General features: G+C 40.6%; 1 protein-coding gene across 1 annotated transcript in view; it reads left to right on the plus strand.

Moving 5' to 3' along the window:
• The window catches only part of ATP2A3 (ATPase sarcoplasmic/endoplasmic reticulum Ca2+ transporting 3), a 148828-nt gene extending 129424 nt beyond the window's left edge, over positions 1 to 19404 (plus strand). The window contains exons 14-21 of the mRNA XM_034420907.3: positions 910 to 1245; positions 2716 to 2936; positions 4817 to 5019; positions 6165 to 6250; positions 7349 to 7482; positions 10539 to 10656; positions 11531 to 11648; positions 14367 to 19404. Coding sequence (XP_034276798.1) covers positions 910 to 1245; positions 2716 to 2936; positions 4817 to 5019; positions 6165 to 6250; positions 7349 to 7482; positions 10539 to 10656; positions 11531 to 11648; positions 14367 to 14386 — 1236 coding nt within the window. The 3' untranslated portion in view covers positions 14387 to 19404. The remainder of the gene's footprint in view (positions 1 to 909; positions 1246 to 2715; positions 2937 to 4816; positions 5020 to 6164; positions 6251 to 7348; positions 7483 to 10538; positions 10657 to 11530; positions 11649 to 14366) is intronic.
• Positions 19405 to 19627: the final 223 nt, after the last annotated feature.

A 19627-nucleotide genomic window follows, 5' to 3' on the forward strand; every position in this document is an offset into this window, starting at 1 on the left:
AAAGTCCAGTTGCCTTCTGAAAAAGCACATTTGGGACTTATAGTTAAAACCTCTAGGTAGGATTAATTTACAGAAAAGATAATTTGGAGATGAGAGTTGATAGCAGTCTCCAATATCTGGAGGTGGGAGAAGGGAGTTGACTTTTTCTCCTTTTGCCCAGAGGGCAAGACCAAAATGTTAAAACTGTACATGCCATCAGCCAGTGGATTAAGCTGCCATGTGACCTGGTAGTTTGTCTTTGCTGAGGTTTTAACAGAGACTGGATGACCAACCACCAGAGATGCTCTGTTGGGTCTTACATTGGATTAGAAAACCTCTATGGTCTCTTTAAGCTCTATGATTCCACAAGGGGAGTTCATGATGTTGGATGATAAGGAATCTCCCAAAAGGTGTGTCTTTCCTTATACATTTGGAAGAAGGCTGGGTAACCTTTTAGGCAAAGGCTGTTGAAATCACGCTCACAAAAAGGAAGGAAAAGCTGCATCCCAAATGTAAAACCAAATATCCTTTCCTTACAGAAACTATCCACCCCTATAAATCTAAACCAGCCACAAATTATACTGAAAAGTTAAGTCTTTTAAAGACTTTGATACAGTAAAATAAGTTTGTACTTAAAAATAGATCACAGCAATACATTTCAAGAGGAATTGTGCGGGGGGTTCTGAGCTTATTGCAGGAAGGCACATGGCTTTAAGGTTCTCCTCTTCTAGGTGTCAGATTCTAATCCACATCTCAACAGAGTTGCTACATTGGCTAGTTTGCTCTGAGGAGAAGTGACACCATCTAAGTCTGGTTTCTGTTGGTTCAACAGCAGTCACCTCCACACAACATTTTCCCTAAATCCAAAGTTTAGAAAGTAGAAAATCAAACTTTAGAAAGATGTCTTCCCTCACTCCCTTTTGCCTGCAGACTAAGTTGACCTTTGTTGGCTGCGTGGGAATGCTGGACCCTCCTCGGAAGGAAGTGGTGTCATCTATCGAAATGTGCAAGAAAGCGGGCATCCGTGTCATCATGATCACCGGAGACAACAAAGGAACAGCCGTGGCTATCTGCCGGAGGATTGGGATCTTCTCAGAGAGCGAGGAGGTGACCGACAAAGCCTACACGGGCAGAGAATTTGACGATCTCTCACCAGATGCCCAAAGCAATGCCTGCCGTTCAGCTCGATGCTTTGCCCGGGTAGAGCCTGCGCATAAGTCCAAGATAGTTGAATACCTACAGTCATTCAATGAAATCACAGCGATGGTGAGTTCAGATGATCCCTCTTTGTCTTTGGATCCTCCAGATTTACTTAGAGGTATTGGAAGATAGCATGGAGGGGTAGATGAAAAGCAAGATATAAATCAAATAACTAAGTAAATAGGGTTGCATGTATTCTTCAGGTTTCTTTCTCCTTTCTTGGATGAGAATGTATCTATAGTTCAGTTCAACTATGGCAACTTGAAGATTTCAATTTCAGCATACTAGCTGGGGAATTCTGGGAGTTGAAGTCCATCCAACATCAAACTGCCAATGTTTAGTCTTTACATCTGGTGCTATCCAGTGGTGAAATCTGAACCGGTTTGCTACCGGTTTGCTGGCTGCGTACACATGCTGTGCGGCAAGCATGTGCTGCGCGCATGCATGCACAATTCGCACCAAACGCACGCCGCATGGACATGCGCAGTACGCTCCAAAAGGAGGCTTGAGAAGGTAAGTAGAACAGTGGGGGGAAAATCAGCTGTGGCACATGATCGTCAGAACCTTTTTTTTAACTTTTTTAAAGCATTTTTTTTATTGCTGGTTCGGGAGAATAGGTAGTAAAAAAATGCTTTAAAAAAGTTTTAAAAGGCTTGGACAATCACAGCTGTGCCGCACAATTGCATTTTTTTACTAACTATTCACCTGGACCGGTAGTAAAAAATTGCTTTAAAAATGAAAAAAAAAAGTTCTGACGATTTTGTGTCACTCAGCTGATCGTCGGAACTTTTTTTTACATTTTTTTTTACTATAGGTTCAGTGAATCAGTAGCACTTTTTACTACCAGTTCAGCGAACCAGTAGCACTTTTTACTACCGGTTCAGGCGATCTGGCCTGAACCGGTAGCATTTCACCCCTGTATCCAGATAGTTTTTTTTTTAAAAAAAAAAATTTGATTTATATGCCGCCCTTCTCCGGAGACTCAGGGCGGCTTACAATGCATTAGGCAATAGCCTTTATTCTTTCTTTTGTATATTTTATACAAAGTCAGCTTATTGCCCCCACAAACTGGGTCCTCATTTCACCTACCTTAGAAAGGATGGAAGGCTGAGTCAACCTTGAGCCTTGGAGAGATTCGAACCAGCAGAAATTGCAGGCAGCTATGTTAATAACAGGGTGCATTAAACCATTGTACTATCAAGGCTCTTTATTGGACTTCAATTCCCAGAATTCTTCGGCATGTTGGCTGGGAATTTGGGAAATTCCTAATCCATCATATCTGGAGTGGACTAGGTAAGGAAAAAGATACCTAGTTTAATAATACATCAAGATGCCTAGTTTAATAACACATCAAAAAGATAGGTAGACTAGTAGAGAATTGTCCACCATTGCTATTTTGACAGTCTAAACTAGCTTTTGAGTTCATATATCTTCTGATTTTCTGGAGGCATCAGGTTGGCCAGTGTTGGAAACAGTTCCTAAACAAAACACTGAATTATGCAAATCTTTGGGCAAAATTAACTTTATTTTCTCCAGACTGGTGACGGAGTAAACGATGCCCCTGCTTTGAAGAAAGCTGAAATTGGTATCGCAATGGGCTCTGGAACAGCGGTGGCCAAGTCAGCTGCAGAGATGGTTTTGTCAGATGATAATTTTTCTACCATTGTGGCTGCTGTGGAGGAAGGCAGAGCTATTTACAACAACATGAAGCAGTTCATCCGCTACCTCATTTCTTCTAATGTTGGAGAAGTCGTCTGGTAAGAGCATTAGGGCAGCCCTGATCAGAACTGAAAATAATGAAGTGTAGAGAAAATAGTTATGGGATTGCAGATTTCATCCATCACAAACATTGGACATTCTGTGGAGATCTTGTTGCTTTCTGAGTTTGGTGAAGTCATCAAAAACACCACCATTCAACTCTGGGTACATATATTCTATTGGTGATGGACATTTTGGTTGGAGATGGCAGGAGTGGGGTCCTGGAATCCTGGGAGGCTATATGTCCCCTCACATATTTTCAGCTTCAATTTAAGAGGCAATTCTCCAGCACATCTGCTGGAAAATTCAACAGAATTAATAGCAAACTATGCCAAAATTGTTCTTGGGGGGGGGCATTCAGTTTCAGATCTGGGAACCTCTGTTTTCATTCAGTTTTAAAACCAAAAATGTTCCATTTGAGCTGGTGCAAAGTTCAGTGAGGAAAACAGTCCCCAGATGTGGGAGGCCAGGTGTGCACTTTATAATCATGAAGAATTTCTCTAGACACTCTCACAAAATGGCTTTCAAAGTCTACATGCCCATGTACAATTTTGCTGTTGTGACCAGCATGATTGATCACAAAGTCCCCATTTCAGAGGAATCGAACTGGTTGAGGCGGAGAGCTCCACAACTTGCCCAAAACCTAAGTACAAGGTAAAGGTAGCATCTGGAACCTAGAACGTAAAAATGGGCCTTTGCAGCTCCAACTGAAAATACTGTTCGAAGAAAATGACTGAGTGACTCCCCCAAATTACATCTGGGCTAGTTAATGTTGGCTGAGTGTCTGATCTGATGCTTCTATTGTTGGATCGCATTGTATAATTTGAATCTGCTGCCTTGAAAGTACAGTGTGTTCCTACTATATAGTATGCAAACATTGTGCAAAGGTACAATAGGATATAGTTGCGGAAAGCAGCTTTTCAGGGTGTACCATTGTCAACTCTTTGAGGGCTTCTGTTGGGTGCTGTCTAGCTCTGTGTCACATTATAAAGATTTGTCAATGATTTAAACATTCTGGTTTAGTCTGAAATAGTTAGTCCTGCCCTAATAAAATAACAGAATAACATGGAATAACAGGGTTGGAAGGGATCTTAGAGATCTTCTAGACCAACACCCTGCTCATGTAGGAGATCATTTACCATTATAGACCAGGGGTGTCAAACTCGATTTCATTGAGGGCCACACCAGGATTGTGTTTGACCTCATGGGGCTGGGGTGGGCATGGCCACGGAGGGCGTGGCCAGCTTGATGTCACTCATGTCAGGGGCACCTGTGGCCTGAATGCTCTGCCAGCGAAAATGGGCTCCTGAGCTTCAGTTTTGGCTGGGACAACCTCCTGCAACCCTCTGCCAGCGAAAACAGAGCTCAGGAGGGCCACTGATTTCCCTGGCAGCGGCACCGCGGGCCAGTCCTTTGCTACTTCCAGGACAGGCCAGCAGGCGAGATCTAAGCATCCCGTGGGCCAGATGTGGCCCACAGGCTTTGAGTTTGACACCCCTGTTATAGACAAATGATTGTTCAATCTCTTCTTAAAAACGTCCAGTATTGAAGCACTCACAACTTCTGAAAGCAAATCGTTCCACTGATTAATTGTTCTAACTGTCAGGAAATTTCTCCTTAGTTCTAGGTTGGTTCTCTCCTTGATTAGTTTCCATCCATTGCTTCTTGTCCTGCCTTTGGAAAATAAGTTGACTTATACACTTCTTCGTAGTAACCCCTGAAATACTGGAACCATGCTGTCATATCACCCCAGTCCTTAACTTAGTTAAACTACACATACCTAGTTCCTGCAACCATTCACCGTAAGTTTAGCCTCCAGACTCCTTATCATTTTTGCTGCTGAAGGCCACAAAAATATATATTTGTATTCCATTTTCAGCATCTTTTTGACGGCCATCCTGGGCCTTCCTGAAGCTTTGATCCCAGTCCAGTTGCTTTGGGTGAATTTGGTGACTGATGGTCTGCCAGCTACGGCCCTCGGCTTTAATCCTCCTGACCTTGACATCATGGATAAATTGCCCCGGAACCCTAGAGAACCTCTCATTAGTGGATGGTTGTTCTTCCGCTACCTTGCAATTGGAGGTGAGAACATTTTTTATGCCTATTTTGGGTGCCTTCCAGATGAGTGGATTTGAAATCCTAGAATGCTCCAGTGGGAGCATCAGAAATCGTCCTTCCCTCCTTTCCCTTCCCTTCCCTTCCTTTCCCTTCCCAAAAAGCAAGTGAGTGGCTGTTGCTGGATGGGGGAGGGAATGAGGGATTGCGTGACTGACTGAGAAACTGCTATGGAACATTGAAAATAAACATTACAAAATGGCAGCAAGAGCCTGGCAGCTACCAGTACCGTTAAAGGAGCCACATGTTTCCCGAATTTCATTCACTCAGGAGTTATGGGTCCCAGATTTGGACACATTCTTTAAATTAGCCTAATTGAGGTACCTTGGTTCAAAAATTGTCGCTGTACAATGCATCCTTTCACCCAGTTAAAGGTCATGATAGCAAGAGTGTTAAGGAATTCGCAGAGTAACCCTTGAATAGCAAGGGTGTACACACGAAAGCGATTGAGAGTAGATACGAATAAACACAGTCAACACACAGATACACTGAGTTGTGTTTACTTTCAGGAAATAGTAAGGCACAGTCCACTAAACAGTCCAGGTCATACACATATAAAGCAGGAGATAGCAAAATGACAGTCCAGGGATAATCCAATAACAAAGTCTTCTTACTAGTCGTCATAGTCATTCACAATAAACAGTTCTTCTAGATTTGCAAACAGTAGCATACAGAGATATCAGAGAGCAAGAACAGCAAAAAGAAACATGTTTCTAGCTCCCTCTTAAGGAGATTGGCTACAGAGCTAACCAATCAGGACACAATATGATGCAATACAGCAGTCTTAAAGCTATATTGATGGTTTATATATTGCCAACCCAACAAAGTAGGTAATACTAATTCCCTAACAAAGAGTTTTAGTAGTATATAGCTTAAGGAATGAAACAGGTAACGTTTAAGCTGCTTAGATTCTTTAAGCTGAAACAGGGTATAGACCGAATTAACAATGTCCAATGATTTTGGGCTTTTATTTGAAATGTACCAGGTAGTGATGGTGGTTGGAATGTAGTTAGACAAAAAGGGGTGGGGCTGGCTCCTGATATATAATGAAGACCAAAAAGCTATTTAACTTAGTCCCATTCCTTTATTTAATTTTATTTTTCCCTTTGCAGTTTATGTTGGGTTTGCAACTGTAGGTGCAGCTACTTGGTGGTTCTTATACGATGCTGAAGGACCTCAAGTTACCTTTCATCAGCTGGTAAGTTAGAGATCTAACTTGGGGGAAAAAACAGTTTGCATCTTTATATCTTGCAGAGATGCGATGCATGTTACATCTAGAGCCAAAAATGTGGCTTCAGAATAAATGTTATCAGGGTGAGGCTAGGAACAGATGTAGCTCCTTAAGGACGAGCCACGCATCCTTACATACATATACATACTGTCTTTTATCTTATTGCTTCAAGAAGGTGAAGATACTATTGTTAATTTATTTAGACAGCTGCTATTACAGCATTATACTTCAATTTTTTTTAAAAAAATATTTTATTAAGTTTTTCCATAGGAATTCCTTTTCATTTCAAGGGATTCATTCTTCTTTATATCTATTATTGCCACTGGATTGTGGAAACAGCAGGAGTTTCTGTAATGTAGGGAATCTTTATGGAAATCATGGGAGAAAAAAATTACTAGTTGCATAAAAAAGGAAAACTGCTAATTCTTACTTTTGCTAATGTCCAGAATATGATGCTTTAGATTGTTTAGCCAATGTGACAAATCTCACACAGAGCAAGAAAACATCCCTGCAGGAAGACATGTAGCATCTAAAAATCAAACACTGACTTTTTTTTTCTGTGTTAACATAGAACAGGGGTTCTCGGTGGTGAATTGTGGAAAACTCCCAAGAGAATTGCATAATTTTTCTTTATTCAGATTTAGAGAGGCTATTAAACTTTGTCTTTCTGTTCCACATGTTTTCAGAGTTATTTGAGCTTTGTTAAATCTTTAGATTTACAACCTGACTTTCCTATAGGAGCTGAATGCAATGTAGATGGCAGAACTCCTTACCTTTTGAAAGGATTATAGTATTTTCCTATTGCTTATAATATTTGCTGCATGCCGGGGTTTATGTATTTTTATTTATTATGCTTTATGGATTTCAACTGGCTTGTAATAAAAACGATCAAGATCACAATATAAAATAGCCCAAGTTTTCATTAAAATGATAGTAAAATTCCTCCCGTAATGACTATCCCCAGTGACATTAGAAGTCTTTAGACCACTGCAAGCTTTGGAAGACCTTAATCTCCGAGCCACACCTCGCAGCCACTGAACCTTAGGTTGTATTTTCTGCCTACAGAGGAACTTCATGAGATGCACGGAAGACAACCCCATCTTCGAAGGCATCGATTGTGAAATCTTCGAATCCCGTTACCCAACCACCATGGCACTCTCAGTGCTGGTGACAATTGAGATGTGCAACGCACTCAACAGGTACTGTTGGGTGTGTCTTGAAGAAAAAAAGCAACACACTTTCTACTGAGACTACTTTCATTTTTTTTTAAAGGGATCGATAATATTGAGTGCAGGATTTAGAGTGCCGTTCTTCCAAGAAATCTTGAAACTGACACGTGTTTTGTGGATGCATCTGCAGTATGCGGATGTCTGTTGTTAATCAAAACAAGCTTGCCTAGATAATTTTCTTCCATGGCATAAATTCTTGAAATCACTGCCTGTCTAAATCCCTGGAGAAAGTCATGCCAGCAGCATGTTAGGGAGTGCAGTGGAGTTCGAAGGACAACAAACATTTATTTCATTTGTGCTTGTCTCTTGGTTTATCTCTTGGGTATTTTACTGCCAGGGATGGAGTGAGATGCTTCTGCCCAGTTAACTTGAACGTGTCTTGTAGGGTCAATGGAATTTGTTGTCCCTTTTTAGGCTGTAACACAGGTTGGATGGCTACTGACATGGTGACCTTTTCTTAATAATTATGCAGCATTGGCGTGCTTTGTGTAGTTGTAGAGCTATCAACTTTGGATAGCATACATATAGTCCTTAGCTTATGACCACAATTTCTTTTCTTGAGCAAGATGGTTCTTAAGTGAGAGGTGTCCAATTTGTTTTGCCATGGTTATTAAGTTAATCACTACAGTTGTTAAATGAATCATGTGATCAATAAGCAAATCCAGCTTGCTCTATTGTTTTTCTTTATAACAAGCTGGCTGAGAAGGTGAATAGAATAGGACAGGACAGGACAGGGATAAGGATAAGGAGAGAATTAGAATTAGAATTAGAATTAGAATTAGAATTAGAATTAGAATTAGAATTAGAATTCTTTATTTGGCCAAGTGTGATTATACACACAAGTAATTTGTCTCTGGTGCAGAGGCTCGCAGTGTACATACAAAACAACAGAGTAATAATAATAATCATAATAATGATACCAATAAGAGGAAGTAATAGAGAAGATGAGAATGATAATAATAATAATAATATAGCCTTATTACATGGATAAATATACTTAGGCATAAGAGTACTGTGGGAATTAGGTGTTAAACGAAGTGATGGGACAAGGGGAAAAACTGTCTCTGTGTCTAGTTGTTTTGACATGCTGTGCCCTATAGCAGCACCCCAAGGGAAGGAGTTGAAACAGTTTATGTCCAGGATATGAGGGGTCAGTAGATATTTTCTCAGCCTTCCTTCTGACCTGGGCAATATACAAGTCTTCAATTAAAGGCAGGCTGGTTGCAAGGGTTTTTGCTGCAGTCCTATAACTATCCGTTAAAGTCTGAAACTGTCCTGTTTGGTTACACCAGACAGTTATTGAAGTACAGATGACAGATTCAATAATTCCTCCTTAGAATTGTATCAACAGCTTCTGGGGCCATGTGCACTTTCTGAGTTGATGAGTTTTTAACGATGGTTCTAATATTAGTTGCCCATTTCAAATCCCTGGAGATTATAGAACCCTAAAAACTTGAAGGACTCTACAAATGGTATTATTCACATAACCTGAGTTGGACACTGCAACCATTGTAAATACGTTTCAGTTGCCAAACACTTGAATTTTGATCACATGACCATGGGGATGCTGTAGTAGACATAAGTGTGAGCAGTGGTGAAATCTAAAATTTGTTATTACTGGTTCTGGGGGCGTGGCTTGGGAGGGGTAATGTGACTGGGTAGGCATGGCCATTTTTTTTTTTTTTACTTTTAAAACCATTTTTTCTACAATCTCTTCGGCGAAGAGGTTGTAAAAAAATGCTTTCAAAAGGCTCTGACGATCCCAGCTGAGTTGCCTGATTGTTAGAGGCATTTAAAAGAAAAAAAGTCTCTGCCAATCAGGCAACTCAGCTTGGATCGTCAGAGGCATTTAAAAGAAAAAAAACCCTTTTTTTTAAAATGCCTCTGATGATCAGGCAACTCAGCTTGGATCGTCAGAGGCTTTTAGAAGAAAAAAAGGGTTTTTTTCTTTTAAAAGCCTTTGAGGATCCCAGCTGAGCCGCGCGATCATCAGAGGCTTTTTTTTTTTTACTTTTAAAAGCATTTTTTCGTTGGAAGAGGTTGTAGAAAAAATGCTTTTAAAAGTAAAAAAAAGCCTCTGATGATTGTATGGCTCAGCTGGGCATGGGGGGGGAGGGCAGGGATTTTTGCTACCGGTTCTCCGAACCACCTGCCTCCATCGCTACCGGATCAGGCGATCCGGTCCGAACCAGGAGCATTTCACCCCTGAGAGTGAGGACTGGTCATAAGCAGGGGTGCTATTCAGCAGGTTCTGACAGGTTCTGGAGAACCAGTAGCAGAAATTTTGAGTAGTTCGGAGAATCGGCAAATACCACCTCTGGCTGGCCCCAGGAATGGGGTGGGAATGGAGATTTTGCAATATCTTTCCCCTGCCACGCCCACCAAGCCACGCCCACAGAACTGGTAGTAAAAAAAATTGAATTCCACCACTGGTCATAAGTCACTTTTTTTCAGTAAACAAATGGTTGTAAGTTGTAAGTCAAGGACTACTGTAATTGTCATTTTGTAGAACTGTCTGAAACAGTGGTGGGTTTCTATGGGCATGGCTTGGTGGATGTGGCTTGGCTTGGTGGGCGTGGCAGGGGAAGGATACTGTAAAATCTCCATTCCCTCCCCACTCCAGGGGAAGGTTACTGCAAAATCCCCATATCTTCCCGATCAGCTGGGACTCGGGAGGCAGACATTAGATAGAGGCGGGGCCAGTCAGAGGTGGCATTTACCGATTCTCTGAACGACTCAAAATTTCCGCAACCAGTTCTCCAAGACTGGTCAGAACCTGCTGAACCTGCTGAAACCCACCTCTGGTCTGAAATGACATGGAGCAGCAGTCCCCAACTTTTTGGCTCCACGGATCAGCAGCAGTGACAGGAGGAAGGGAGGAGATGGTTTCACACATGCCACCTAGGTCCCATGCTTGCACAGCCCGGTTCCCAGCAGGCTGCGAACTGGTACCGAATGTAGAATGTAGATGCCTTCAGAAAGCTAAGGAATTGTGGATGCATGATTAGCTTCTGTCTCCTCTACAGTGTGTCTGAAAACCAGTCGCTACTCAGGATGCCTCCCTGGCTGAACATCTGGCTCCTGGGAGCCATTGTCATGTCTATGGCTCTGCATTTCCTGATTCTGTACGTGAAGCCAATGCCCGTAAGTAGCGTCTCTTGCACCCAAATTGGATTTAGAAAGATCTCACTCAGCCACATCCTGTCTCCACTGCTCTCTTTGGATTCTTGGTGGCAATGGTGGGCAATCTTGGTTTCAGGATCCCAGAATCCCAGGATTTCAGATCACAGTTGGGGGAGGATTCAGATACTAACATTCCCAAAAATCAGCAGCAGGGTTTCCTCCCTTTTTGAAGCAGCAAACACACAGAAACGAGAATCTAAAGCAGTCTTTTTCAACCTTGGCAAGTTTAAGACTGTAGACTTCAACTCCCAGAATTCCCCAGTCAGAATGGCTGCCTTGGGGAATTCTGGGAGTAAAGTCCATCAGTCTTAAAGTTGGTAAGGTTGAGAAACATTGGTCTGAAACAACAAAAGAATATAAAAATGCAAATGAACAGTAGCTGCACTTGGCTTTTGGGGGTGGGCACACCTCTTCCCCAAAAAGTTACATATGGTTCCTGACTCCAAAATGATGCCCATCCTGAAATTTCTTGGTACTTCAGCAAGTCTGAGTATCCTTCAGGTTTTTCTCTTTGGAACATTATAGAAGCAACAACATTCCCAGACTTGAGTTTTGAAGGTAGCAATAGCAATAGCACTTAGACTTATATACTGCTTCACAGTGCTTCACAGCCCCTCTCTAAGTGGTTTACAGAGTCAGCATATCGCCCCCAACAATCTGGGTCCTCATTTTACCGACCTCGGAAGGGTAGAAGGCTGAGTCAACCTTGAACTGATGAGCATCGAACTATTGGCAGTCAGCAGAATTAGCCTGCAATACTGCATTCTAACCACCGTGCCACCACGACTTGATGTAAGGTAAAGGACGTAATCCACATCATTTTCTTATCTTGCAGCTGATCTTTCAGGTGATCCCACTTAGCTGGTCTCAATGGGAGACAGTGCTGCAAATCTCTTTGCCAGTTATCCTGCTAGATGAAGGCTTGAAGTATCTCTCCCGTAATCATTTAGATGGTGAGTACCCTTGCAGCGGGATTGCCCGTCAGCTTTGTGGCTTGATAATTGTGTTGGTGTAAGGCACAGCTTGAATTTCAAAAGTAGAAGACACAGTATAAAATAAATGCCAAAGCCCAAACCTTCCTGATTTAATTAAGATAATATTTTAAATTATGGCCTGCCAGCATCGTTTTCCAGAGCTGTTGTGAACAAGCAATGAAATTTATTTATTTATTTATTTATTTATTTATTTATGAATGAATGAATGAATGAATGAATGAATGAATGTTATTTGCCCCTCACCTCATATCCAACGACTGTGAATGGCTTAAAACATAAAAGAATTAAAGTATTTAAAAACATTAAAATCATCAATCATAGAAACACAGCAGATAAAAATCATTAACAAATACCAACCATTAACACCAGATGAGCAAGGAAGGAGCCGGGCACACGGGGGTGGGGAGATGGGATTAAGTTTTAGTTAGTCAACTACCTCCAGTATGAAGCTCCTCCTCCTCAAGACCTGGGAGAGCCATATCTTAATGTCCTTATGAAACATCAGGAGGGTGGAGCCAATCTCATCTCAGGAGATAAGATGTTCCAGAGAGCGGGAGCCACGGCAGAGAAGGCCCTTCTCTTGGACCCTGCAAGCCACGTGGGGAAGGATCAGTAAATACCAGCCAACAGTAATTCTTACAACAGAGCAACTAAAGAGTGGTAGTCCTTTCTAAATAATCGCTAATTCAACAATTGTTCAAAGTTACAATGGCACTGAATGAGATGACTTAGACCCAGTCCTTAAAAGTTGTGGCCACTGCAGTGTCCCATGTGATCACAACTCAGGCAATTGGCCCACAATTACAACGATCGCAGCATCATTCCGTCATATGATCGCCATTTGCGAACTTTACGGCTGACTTCCAACCAGCAAAAGTCAATGGAAAAGCTTGTGGGAGGTTACGAGTCACAGTCATGCGATGTTATGCTTAACCGGGTGCGCTTCAAGGTCTTCCGGGTGCGCTTCAAAATATTGGTTACCACCTTTAGAGTGCTCCATGGCTTAGGACCCGGGTATTTACAAGACCGCCTTCTGCCACCAATAGCCTCCCACCGACCAGTACGCTCCCGGGGCTCCTCGGGGTGCCATCAGTCAAACAATGCCAACTGGCAGCCCCCAGGGGGAGAGCCTTCTCTGTGGGGGCACCTACCCTCTGGAATGAGCTGCCCCCGGAGATACGGCAGATCCCAGATCTTCGCACCTTTCGCCGTTCCCTAAAGACGTCTTTATTCCAGCAAGCCGGGCTGGCCTAACTCTTTTAAATTGTTTTAATTTTTAAATTGTTTAATTATGGGTCTTAATACAGGGGTGCTTTTAATTGTGGGCCAAATTAATTTAATTGGATTTTAATACTGTTTTTAAATTTTGTATTTCTTGTGTTTTATCTGTTGGCTGTTCACCGCCCTGAGTCCTTCGGGAGAAGGGCAGTATATAAATATAAACAGAAGGTTGCAAGAGAGGATCATATGACCCCAGGATACTGCAAGCATCATAAATATGAACCAGTTGCCAAGCAGCTGAATTTTGATCACATGACCATGAGGATGTTGCAAGGGTCATAAAACTCACTTTTTTCAGTGCCATTGTAATTTCGAATGTCACTAAATGAACTGTTTTAAGTCAAGGACTACCTGTATGAAATGTGTCTGTGTGTGGTACATGTGGAAGAATTATGTAAATCTCCCAGATTTACAGAAGATCCCCAGACAGAGAACAATCCAGCCATCAAAAATCCTAGTCTTTGCATTTTAGTACCCGAAAATAAGACCCTGTCTTATATTTTTTTGAACCCTGAAATAAGCGCTTGGCCTTATTTCCATGTGCTCAAAAGCCCGATTGGGCTTATTATCAGGGGATGTCTTATTTTGGGGGAAACAGGGTAATGCATTACAGGTAGTCCTCACCTTACGACCACAACGGAGCTCAAAATTTATGTTGTTAAGTGAGAAATTTGTTAAGTGGGTTTTACCGCATTTGACAACTTTTCTTGCCACAGTTATTAAGTGAATCATTGCAATTGTTAAATTGTTTCTCCGTTGACTTTGCTTGTCAGAAGGTCGCAAGACGGGATCACATGACTTTCGGATGCTGCACCCGTCATAAATATGAGTCAGTTGTCAAGCATCTGAATGTAAATCACGTGACCATGGGGATGCTGCAACGGTGATAAGTGTGAGCAATTGTAATAAGTGTGAAAAATGGTCATAAGTCACTATTTTCAATGCCGTTGTAACTTTGAACGGTCACTAAACAAAATGTTGTAAATCAAGGATTACCTGTACTTTTGCCCCATTTGTAGAATCAAATTAAGAGAGAATTTAGAGCACTTTCCAGCAGCAGAGGGTTCTGCAGAGAAGTTTCTGGCCCTTTAATGTTTTCCATCCTTATCAAGTTAGTTATCTTGAGGTAGTGACTCTTTCATCTATCGATTAAGCCATGATTTGCTCAACCATAATTGACCGAGTAAACAAAAGTAGCTAGGTTCACAGCATACATTAATCCAAAATGAAACGTTATGGTAGAATGCAATGTTTGAATCTATTTCAGATGATAAAAATGTTTTCTGCAAAGAAAACCTTTTCTTTTTTTTATTAAATTGTGTCCAGTTAAAGAAAGGTCAGCACAAATGTAATTTATTTTTTTTAAATTGTTGTTTCCTATGTCCCTATCCCCAGGCAAAGAGACCAAGGAATGACCACAAAAGAAACTCAGTTTCTCCGCAAAATGAATCGTAAACTCTTACCTGGGACTGAAGAAATTGCATGCTTGAACATTTCCAAAAGACATCAAGGAATGTGCATGTTTTTGAAGTCTCGGACTTAATGCGGGTGAATTGTCAAAAGAAATGAAAAACTGATATTTTTGTTTTGTTTTTATTTTTACTTTTGTTATGTAGCTGGGTTTTTTTTTCCTGTATATAGTTGTGCAAATACTGGACAGTTAAATTATGGCTGGGGAGGGAGGGTAAAGTTTGCTCTTTAATGGAGGCAAACCTTTAGAGATCTGCTTCTGAAGATTTAATTCCTCTTTTTTTTTTAATTCTCTTTTTTTCCAGCACCCTAAGAACTGCATTTTTCTCTTGAAACAAGCAATTGTTTGTGAGATATTCTATGGTTCTTGTCAGAAGTAGCCCCCTATCCTTCACCAACAAGACCCTCTTTGACACAGTCCTGTCAGGTTTTATAAGAGACAGAAAATACCACATGACTTGAGGTAGCCAATTGGATTTTTTTGAGAAATATGTTTGACCACCTGATTGGCTACTGTATATTCATCATATCTTACTGGAGACTGGCTGCTGAAACCATGCTTGGCTTTGCGTAGATGCCTAAATTCTAGAATTAGAAGATGGCTGCAACGCTTGTGCTTGCAGGCTTATGAGAAAGAGAGTAGAAAAGTTCAATATACCCTTAACCATCTACTTCTGCCTTGTTTTGTGTTTGTGGGAAACTCTTTCTCCCACCATTTTTTCATTGTTTTGTTGTATGGAGGAGGACCTCCAGCTTCTTCTAAACCAGAAAGCTGAATTCAGTGTGGAATTAGTGTGGAAAGCTGGTATTTTGAAAGAAAGATTTTAGTTTTGCCATTTCTCACTTATATCAATTCTTTATTCATAGAACACCCCCACCCCACCCCTTTGTATATAAGGTATTGTCTGGAGACATATCTATCCACGTTTGTTTGACTGTAGACCATAAATATATAGAAAGATGTCTCATTAGAAGTCAACGCATTGATCCGTGTAGCGCAGGTGTGTCCAATCCGCGGCCCATAGGCCACACGCAACACTGGACAGATAGTAATACAGCCCGATAAGATTGTAAACCTTTAACATTATTATGTGATTTTTAGCAATATTTTGTATACAGTAACTATATTACATGTTTTGTATGCAGCCCAAGACAATTCCTCTTCATTCAGTCGTGGCTCAGGCAAGCCAAAAGGTTGGACACCCATAATTTAGCCTATCTGACTGAGAGCACAATTTTGTGAGCTATTGTTTTTCTCACTTGCTGTCCGAAATCTTTGTAACTGGAGATATAGGAGGCTGAATCTGTGCACTCCTACAAAAAAACTGAACTATTTTGCCACTGAACTGAGAAGCTACCTTTGGGTAAACTATTGATACATCTTGGCTAGTATTAGTTTCTGTGTGAACTGTCCAGAGTGGCCTTCAAAGATATAATTGGGGATGCCATAAAATGAGAATAATCATAATAGTTACTTCCTAACAAAGGGACCCTATGATTTAAGCGTCAACCTTTCCTCTGTATAGTTTATTCTTAATATCCCAAAGGTGCTTTTTTCAAGAGGCAACTGGACTTTCTGGAGTTTTTTTGAAGATGTTTTGCTTCTCATTCAAGAAACTTCTTCAGCTCTGGATGAGAAGTGAAACATCTTCAAAGAAAAACCAGTTGCCTCTTGAAAAAAGCACCTTTGGGACAACCATGACCTGGATGACTGGAGAATCCCCATAGACATTTATTCTTAATAGATCTCTCAAGAAGAAAACCAAGAGTCTTGCACTGAAAAGGGTCCAGATAAAATTCATGAATGATATGGTAAAAGACCAGAGCAATTCTGTTTCTCCATATCCTAAAAGACATTTATACAATTTAGTTCATGGTTCCTGAAGATTTAAAGAGTGCAAATGTCTTTATTTGGGGCAAGAGTTTGCATTCTCATTACTTACTGTATCAAACCTGCCTGTTTTTCAGACCAGGTACCTAGAATTCGGATCTGTGTAATCCATAACTCTTACAGATGTAACGGGAGCTTTGATGGCATGGGTACCCAATTTTAATTTCTAACCATGGATTTCCATGGAAAGCTTCCACACTTTTAGAAGGTTATTCTCACAACAGCAGCAAATGTAGGTATGTGGAGAATCATAAATGATGAATCCCAGCCTTTGGAAAGAAGAAGAGATTTCAGAAAGGTCCTCTTGAAGGCTGTTTTTGCAATATGGCCAAGGGTTTTTTTCCCCCTAGGAAAAAAAAAGGTAGTCCCATAGTAATATTAACGTGAAGTGTGGGTGTCCTACCTGACAACAGGTGGTGTTTTTTTTAAGAACAGTACCTAAGAGCAGATAATGATTATAGAGGAGAAGGATAATTATTAGATTTCTCTCTCACCTTTTCTCCAGCATTACAAAACAGCTTAGATGAGCTTCTCAATTTTACTCTGTCAACAATAGTCCTTTGAAGGGCTGGGCTGAGCTGAGAGATAATGATTGTCCCGAAGTCAAGCTTCCATGATTGAGGGGAACTACTCCAGCTTCATACACTAATCGTCCATGTCCCAAAGGTGCTTTTTCAAGAGGCAACTGGACTTTCTTTGTTTTTCCTTGAAGATGTTTCGCTTCTCATCCAAAAAGCTTCTTCAGCTTCTTGAATGAGAAGCGAAACATCCTCAAGGAAAAACAAAGGAAGTCCAGTTGCCTCTTGAAAAAGCACCTTTGGACAACTATGACCTGGGTGACTGAGAATCTCCATAAATATTTTATCCAGTGTATGTTGAGTTCACCTCTTTTTTTGCACACAAGAATTGTTTTTTGAAATGAGCATAATTCTAAAGGCAGGTAACTTTAAAGGATTCTGAAGGCTTTTTCCCATTGCTGTTGAAATGCTTCCCAACCATATCCGAGTCAGCAGAAAACAAACAGAATACTGACTGACTCTCTTGCCTCTTTTTTCCATCACTGGCAATCATCTGCTTTCCTGGAAAATGAGAGTTGATAAAGCTTGACGGATTTTATATCCCCAAGTAGGGGAAAAAATGCAACTTTAGCACCGCTCTATCTAAGGATGGCTTAAGAATGTGTCATGGGTGCTGGGAATAAAATGCTGGCAACATCAAAGGGACAGGACATATTTGTGTAAGCCCCAAACTTCTTTCCTTATTTGTTTTTCTGCTTCCAAGTACTTACGGCTATTGGCTGTCATATGTTTCAGCGTATTGAAATAGATGCTTCCTAAGGCTACTTAATATATTGAGCTTTAAAGCTATGTTTGCACTGTGCACTTAAGCCGACTTCAATCTATTCTTACTTTGGATCTAAAAACACCTGGAAAATATGACAGAGCAGCAGAGGAAGAAATTATCTGCATGCAGCAGAGCTTCTGTTCCCTGCATTATTTGTCTTTGTGTGATTGGTTTGCTTGCTTGTTTATTTCTCTGAAGGAGTGACATTGAGTTTACATGAGTTTTGTTCCACTTTATATGTGCTGTCTGTGTTACTGAATGGGGAGGAGGCAGTTAACCGTGAAGCCAGCAAAGGCATCATATGAATCTAGACATTTGCCGCGCCAACTCAGGGATCTTTCTCTGGCACTTCCATGTTTCGTATGTGGGCAAAGGTTTGGCTTGAAGTATTTGGAGTTCTATCATAAAAGTCCTTCATAATTAATTTTACATCATTCCTTTTGAAGGGCAAAAGAAGATGGCATATACATGGTGTATGAAGTTTCTGTCTCCTGGCGCTGCTTTTTTTCCCCCTTCTTAATGGTCTCTCGAACCACGGAGACACATTTCAAACTTTTCCTAGAAAAGTCTTAAATTGCTTATCCAATCAGTCTTCTTACTAACAGCAGTAAAGCTCCAGGAAGTTATTTTAACCAAGACAAGTGTGTCTATTGGGGTGCAGAGTGATTAAAAAGAAAAATTAAGTTGGTGGTTATGATTGCCTACCTCTGTTTTATGTGTGTCTACAGATATAGGGAGGATTGAACATGATTGTTTAACCGCCATCTTACTTTTCTTTTCTTTTCTTTTCTTTTTTGATTCTCCGCTCTTTTTCAGAGGCCCCTGGAGCAAAAGGCAGAAGAACTGTGAATTATGCATAAGTGTGAGGGCATTTAGTAATAAAATATTTTGGTAGATGAAGTTTCCTAATCTCTCTACCTCTTTGTTAATAAGAATTATATTTCATGAGATTTACATCGGTCATGCAACAGGAAATTAAAAGCACAGGCATGTTTTGTTCAAGACACAGAAGCTCTGCTTCAAAAGGCGATGCCACCTGTTGAATAAGCTTCTATTTCTGTTCCTGATATCTTTCTTTTGGTAATCTTGTTTATCTTCCAGCTGTTTTAAACCACCTTGTCTGGAGCAGGGATGACTTCTGTTCCCAAAGGGCCCATTTCTGTTCAAATCAAAACTGGAGAATCTTTCCTGCAATTCTCTTTGTATCTCAAGTTCTCAACATCTTCTCTAAAAACAAGAAAACCTACAGTCCCTGATGCAATCCCAAAATATGATACTTAAACCTGTATCCAATGTGGACAAAATGTGATATATTTGTTATGTTACCATACGCCTATATTCTGGGAAATAATGTCTCTTTGTACATAGGCTGAATAGGGATGGATAAACTTGTCGCTTCTGATTTCATTTGGTTTCTTTTTCTTGCTGTAGTATCATGTTTATTTCCTCCCATTTCATCCTGATGAATATTTTTAATTAAAATTCCATAAGAACATTTTTGTACACTTTCTCCCAATATGCATGTTTTTGCACATATTTTCTTAAATTGCTGGACTGCATCAAAACTTTGGGGAATGTGCAAATATTGACATTTTTGACATTATAGTTTTATGGGTGGGGAAAGTATATACGTATTATGTTGTAAATTGAACAGATTTTTCTTCCATTCTTCTGGAATGCCACTGTCCATGTGATCTTTGCAAGATTAAATGACCCCTGTTTTCACAATTCAAGGTTTTTTTTCCCAAAAACATTTTAGCTAAAAGTTTGACAAAATCCTGAAATTGCTATCCATTGAAAAGAAAGAGAACCCACATTTTCAGCTAATTCACAGATATTATTTAAGATGATAATCCTTTAGAAATCACACACCACCTTTCTTCCTAATCACCAGCATTGTATAAAATAAAATATTTCCAAGGTAGGGAACTTTGCTAAGTCTTTGGGAATG

This window comes from Pantherophis guttatus, chromosome 1, assembly GCF_059756535.1.
Source record: "Pantherophis guttatus breed Tessera chromosome 1, ASM5975653v1, whole genome shotgun sequence".
Lineage (NCBI taxonomy): Eukaryota > Metazoa > Chordata > Lepidosauria > Squamata > Colubridae > Pantherophis > Pantherophis guttatus.